The sequence below is a fragment of the Canis lupus genome, chromosome 27 (genome assembly GCF_003254725.2).
Source record: "Canis lupus dingo isolate Sandy chromosome 27, ASM325472v2, whole genome shotgun sequence".
Classification (NCBI taxonomy): Eukaryota; Metazoa; Chordata; class Mammalia; order Carnivora; family Canidae; genus Canis; species Canis lupus.
Genome location: NC_064269.1, coordinates 2,369,930 through 2,376,433, shown reverse-complemented (window position 1 = coordinate 2,376,433; position 6,504 = coordinate 2,369,930). Strand labels below are relative to the sequence as shown.

Genomic DNA, 6,504 nt, shown 5'->3' with positions numbered 1-6,504 from the left:
TTCTCTCCTCATCTCTCACTTACTCCGTGCACAGCTGCTAACATAACTTCCTGCAGGCCACATTTTGAGTGTGTTGCCCTCTGATTCAGCAAACATCATGAGTTCCTATTATTCTGCAAAACTCAGAGTCAAATAGTCAAATCCATCATCACATATTGCAGTTTAATGAAGAAAAAGAAAGAGAGAGCTGAGAGGAGGCAAGGCAAAGTTTATATACAAGGGGACAATAGGTAGTAGTGGAATGTGTGATGGGCTCAGGGACAAACTCCTAACTTGACAATGTCTACCTGGGCCCCTTCTTGGTTTTGAACCTCCAAGCGGATGACAGTATAGTATCACCAACCCTGGGGAGAGAGGAGTGATCGTAGAGAGATGTGGCTAAAGGCAGGGGAAATTTTTATAGTCGTGCATCAGGGCCCAGTCTCAGTATTTGATGCAGGCACGCTGTTCACTGCTGGCGGTGATCTGCACAATCTTAGCCAAGGAGGAGGAAGAGCTGCCCAGTCTGGGACTCTGATCCATGGAGGTGCTTGTGCTTCTGGACTGGATGCCTTTCCTCCCATTGGTGGACTCACTGTCTCCTCGGATGCCCTGGTCACCTCTGTTGCCCCAGATACCATTGCTGCTTCTGCTGCTGCTGCTGCCCCCAGGACTAATGTTCTTGCTGCTGGATGTGTGGTTGACCACAACTGCAATGAGAATGGGCTGCTCAGTGTCCCCCGTCTGTCTAAATGCCCATTGCATGCATTCCTGTCTGAAGAATGAGTGGCAGAGAAAACCAAAAAAGAGAAGGAGAAACCCCCTTCTCACGGGAGGGAGTTCTTTGTCTGAAGGCAAATCCAGGACATACACTCCACAGGACATTAGATAAGTCCTACCCAAATCTGGCTCCCCTTTCGCCCCCCCCCACCCTTTCTTTTACCCTGGCAATCAGGCTGTAGAAAAAAAAAATTTGTGGGTAGAAGAGCTGAAGCAAAGCCATGAGAAATCATCTCACACAATGGAAATGGAGTGCTTATGATACTCACAGATGCACACTGGGCTCTGACACTCCCCAGACATCCTGTGTAGGAAAACAAAATAAATATCATGGAAACCTCATGGTGGTTCCTCTCAGCATCTCTGTTCAGAATTATCCCCTGGGATGTCAGAGTACAGTAATATGAGCTGCAGCATCAGGGATTGAAGTTACCCATGAGAAGGGCTTCCCTGGGATGCTAGGATGGGGATGCAGAGAAGCAGAGAGATAATGTATCTCCGGATACTTGATTCTGCTATCGCCTTGGCCTGGGTTCCCCTCACTGGAAAACCTGGAATAATAGACTCATCAGTTTATTGAAAAGAGTAAATTAAACCATAAAGAATATCTGGCACAGTGCCTGGCCTATACCAAAAGTGATGCAACTCTTTTCTGTGCCAGAGATGGAGAGGCAAAGAAGAGTCACCGATGCAGAGGGAAGTGGAAACCAGTTTGGACAATAGGAGGAGCAAGCTACTAGGACCCACTGGTATTCATCTGTATCCTCCACTATATCAGGATTGGCTGACAATGGCCTTTGGGGTGCACTACCTGCCTGTTGGGAAGCTCTAAGCTTTCAGCTCTAGCAAATAAAGTTGGTGTCCCTGAGCCCAAAGGGGAGAGTGCTAGGTAGTATCATTCTGTTAATCAAGCATTTGTTGAGAGCCTCTTTGTCCCCTGCCACTGTGTCTAACCAAGGACCATACATACAATCCTTTGAAACTTGATTCTCAAATTGTCCTCCTTGCCTTGACCAGAGCCCCTACCCACCTGCACTCTTCGCCATCTAACATCTTCTGGTAGGTGGCAATCTCCACATCTAATGCCAACTTGATGTTCATCAGCTCCTGATAGTCACGCAGGAGATAGGCCAGGTTCTTCTGGGCTTGCTTCAGGGCTTTCTTGAGCTCTGCCAACTTGGCCTGGGCATCTTTGAGGGTCTGTTCACCCTGTTGCTCAGTGTCAACAATTGTTTCCTGCAAGTTGGTATTCTGAAGTAGGAGAAGAAAGAAGGATCGAATCTCTAAAATTACCTGGGCACATGGCAGGTGAGCATAGGTCTCCATCTGTCTCCTTAATGAAAACTTCTAACCTATGTGCTTCATAGTATAGCTACACTATTCTAGGAAATTCCAGTGGTCATTTGAATCTTTGCCCAGAGATATTGATCACCTGCTTCCCGACCTCTTTTTTTTTAAGATTTTTATTTATTTATTCATGAGAGACACACAGAGAGAGAGAGAGAGAGGCAGAGACATAGGCAGAGGGAGAAGCAGGCTCCATGCAGGGAGCCCGACGTGGGACTCGATCCTGGGTTACCAGGATCCAGCCCTGGGCTGACGGCGATGCTAAACCGCTGTGCCACCCAGGCTGCCTGCTTCTGGACCTCTTAAAAAAGATTAACTCATGGTATGAGACCCCAAAAACTCAGTCCCACATATTTCATGGAGTCTTGGGGTCACAACCAATGACATGAGTGAAGACCATTCTATCTTGAAGATGATGGGTGGGAGTAAAGGTAACATATAGAAGCCATCACTCTGTATGGTATTACCTGGGGAGTTCCATTGTAGGTTCCAATGGGGACCAGAAAGACTTTCCAGCTTGCTAGGTTCAGGTGCCCCACTGGCACCTCAGAGCACCACTGTCATCAGAGTTACAATCTCAGGCTTTGGGGAGCCATACCTACCTGCTTCTTGATGCTCTCGATCTTGGCCTGCAGCCTCTGGACCATCCTGTTGAGCTCTGCAATCTCATTCTTGGTGCTCCTCAGGTCATCACCATACCTGCTGGCTGTAGTCTGCAGCTCCCCAAGCTGGTGGGTAAGAAGCAGACAGGGAGAAATTATCCCTAACCCTTGAATACATGTGTTTGAAAAGGAGAATAGAAGTGCAGTCAATCCAGAAAGTCCTAATATAGCATGGAGGTCCGTCAGGCATTTAGGATGGAAAGGATCGCTTAACTAAAAATCACAGTTGCCCTTAAACATATTAGGCAGTGGAATGAAAAACATTGCAAGTTATAGGTATTTGTGAAAGATAATTCAGTGGGTTCCCACTGAACAAAATGTGCATTATCTGGGATGGTGACAGGAGGGGCTAGCGGTGAAGGAGCCCTGGAAAAAGCTTGTGAGTCTAGACAGATCCAGGGACACCTATTTACCTTGACCTGGTATAGCCCCTCAGCCTCAGCCTTGCTCCTCTGGGTGATCTCCTCATACTGGGCCTTGACCTCAGTGATGATGCTGTCCAGGTCCAGATGCCGGTTGTTGTCCATGGACAAGATGACAGACATATCACTGGACTCTGACAGGGCCTGGTTGTATTCCTACACATACACAAGGACACACCATTGGGCAGTGTAACCACCTCTCTAGGATGCCCTAAACCTTCCAAGCACTGGCTCAGGAATGTTGTGGGGGTCTAGAAAACCAAGTCTTACTGTAGGGAAAGGAAGAGGACAAGACAGTGATCCAGAAACCAGGCAGCAAGAAAATTCCCAGCAGGCAGTGAGGGATTGTCCTTAACTCTCCTTTTACAGATTTCCCTTGGGATTCTATGCACATGGAGATTCTAAAGGCATGAACTGCAGATTCTGAAAACCTGGGGCCATGGGAAGGAGAAGAGAGAGAGAGCATAAGCAATATAAGTTAAGGAGGTGTAAAATCGAAGAAATGAAGAAGAAATAGGTATTAAAATGGGAAAGTGCTGCCAGATAGATTTCACAAAGGAGACTGACCCCCAGAATCAAGCAAGTTTTGATACCCCACATCACGGCTTCCACCCTAGAGGAAAATATAAAGGTCCTTACAGCTTCAAAGAGGGTTCTCAGAAAGTTTACTTCACTGATCAGACTCTCCATTTTTATTTCCAAGTCTACTTTGGTCGCGTAGGAAGTATCCACATCCTGAAAGTAAAAAACAGAGAATCCACCTTCTTAGCTTCAGTATTATTCTCATTAGACAGCATTGCATTTAATAATAACATTGATATCATGTTTACATAGTTGAGGGAGCAAAAATCACTTAGAGCAGAATTTATACACGCAGTAGGAAGTTTTGATAATTGAATTCACTTGTTAGAAAAGGTCATCATTATCCATTTTTGCAGCTTGAATAATGATGATGGTCGTTATTAATAGTTGGCAATAAACTCTGAAGTGTAAGGACTGGCTCCAAGCAGTTTTGCAATTGTTGAGCCAAACACACTGGAGAAATGTCTTAGCTACAGGGAAAACAAAAGATGGAAAACCCTTCGGACATAGGCCCCAATGCCAGGCTGGCACTGTCCCGGGTTCTGGCCATCCTTCCTGCCCCAGGCAAAGTGTTATCCAGTCTTACATCCCTGGAAAGATGCTACCTTTCCCCCTTTCCCTTGTGCCGTCTCCTTCCTGTGCTGGCTTGTTCTCCCCCCCTGGCCTGCTCACCTTCTTCAGAACCATGAAGTCATTCTCAGCCTCTGAGCGCTTGTTAAGCTCATCCTCATACCTATGAAAAAGGAAAGAGGTCATGCCTGAGGGTGGCTGAGCCAAGGGTACGTGCACGTGTGCCCAGGGAAAGGAGGTGGTACGTAACCTGGGGCAGAGCTGCAGGTGACTATTCCCTGGATACGATCAAAGATAAAGCTGGTTGAGTGGCAAGCTTTATTACCATGGTGGGGCCTTTAAAAGCACACCGGCACCCCATTTCTGACACTCCAGGATATTGGAAATAGGAGATAAAACATGTGGAGCATCTGCCTTCGGCTCAGGGCATGATCCTCGGTCAGGGGGTTGAGTCCTGCATCAGGCTACCCCCGGGGAGCCCTGCTTCTCCCTCTGCCTGTGTCTCTGTCTCTCTCTGTCTCTCTCTCTCTGTCTCTCATGAATAAATAAATAAAATCTTTATCTTAAAAAAAAGGAGATAGGGATCCCTGGGTGGCGCAGCAGTTTAGCGCCTGCCTTTGGCCCAGGGCGCGATCCTGGAGACCCGGGATTGAATCCCGGTGCATGGAGCCTGCTTCTCCCTCTGCCTATGTCTCTGCCTCTCTCTCTCTCTCTCTCTCTCTCTCTCTCTGTGACTATCATAAATAAATAAAAATTTTTAAAAAAAGATAAGAGATGTGATGGAATTGGCTCATAACTCCTGGTATCCTTGGGCAGCACACAGGTCTCTGGATTCTCCACTGCAGGGAATCAGTCCAGTCCTCATGAGCAAAGCCTGTGCTCACTCCCAAGGCTACCTCCCACCTATACCCGAAGGTCCCAGCTGTTCCCTTCTCCATCTGTGTCCTACCTCCCCTTGAATCTCCCTCATCACCCAGCCCAAACACATTGTCTAACTGGCAATATGCTGGCATCACCTGAGGCTCTGTAAAAGCTACCAATGCCTGGCTCCCATGCCCGGAAATTCTCATGCAATGAGTCATGAGTGCAACCTGGACATTCCAAATTCATAAAGCTCCCAAGGTTATTCTGGCAAGCAGCAAAGTATGAGATCCATTGTTGTTAAATGCCAAAGTGCCTCATATCTGCCTCTGTTGGAAGAGGGCCCCCGAGATGCCCACGCTGTCACAGATCTTATTCTCCTTGGCACCAACAAGGAGAGCAGATCCTCCTTTCATCGGACCCATAACCTGACACCCCATCCTGTGTCATCCTTGAGGACATGCACCAACAATTTCCCAGCTGGAAAGCCTCCACACCTCCTGACCTCCCCCACAATCACCTAGACCCAGTGGCTGTTTCCACAGCACCTCCATCACTCACTTCCTCTTGTACTCCTCTGCAAGCACCTGCATCATGCTGAGCTCTTCATCCAGCTGACCCCGCTCACTCAGCAGCCTGTCCAGGTGGGCCTGGAGGCAGCTGATATAGGACTCAAAGAAGGGCTGCAGGTTGTTGGCAGTGGCCCTGGAGGTGGCTGACTGCTCCTGGAGGAGGCACCACTTGGCCTCCAGCACCTTGTTCTGCTGCTCCAGGAACCGTACCTGTGGTCAATCAGGGGGCAGGGGTCATGGCCTACCCAGCCTCTGGCTCATGAGCAGACACATTGCCCCAACCTAGGCCTCATGTTCCCAGGCCCCATCCTCACCAGGGGCCCTCACCTTGTCGATGAAGGAAGCAAACTTGTCATTGAGAGTCTTGAGCTGCTCCTTCTCTTGGGTCTTCACCTCCCTGATCTGTGGGTCGATCCCCATGTTCAGGGGCTGAAGGAGGCTCTGGTTGATGGCCACCTCCTGGATGCTGAGGGGAAAGCCCCCTGAACCTCCAAGGCCCTGAGCTCCACCAGGAATGCCTCCAAAACCACCACGTCTCCCCCAACTGCTAAAGTAGCCTCCTCCAGAGCCACCTCTCATGCCCCTTCCTCCAACCCCACACAGGCTCCCTCCAAGGGCACCCGAGCAACTCCAGGCTGAGCTCCCAGTCTGGGCAGCACCTCTGGCCACACTGAGCTTGCTCCCCACGAGGCTGTGCAGGCTCTGGCTGCCGAAGGCACCCCCTACCAT

The 6,504-nt window shown here is 49.0% G+C and overlaps 1 protein-coding gene across 1 annotated transcript; it reads right to left on the bottom strand.

Annotated features, from left to right (window-relative positions):
• Positions 1-301: 301 nt before the first annotated feature.
• Positions 302-6,504, bottom strand: LOC112667272 (keratin, type II cytoskeletal 2 oral-like). Its single transcript, XM_049102822.1, has 10 exons — positions 6,435-6,504; positions 6,103-6,257; positions 5,765-5,985; positions 4,445-4,505; positions 3,830-3,925; positions 3,182-3,346; positions 2,709-2,834; positions 1,790-2,010; positions 1,029-1,063; positions 302-689 (listed from the first exon to the last, which is right to left on the bottom strand). Exons 1-10 carry the CDS (start codon positions 6,502-6,504, stop codon positions 424-426), a joined length of 1,416 nt encoding a protein of 471 aa, XP_048958779.1. The 3' UTR covers positions 302-423.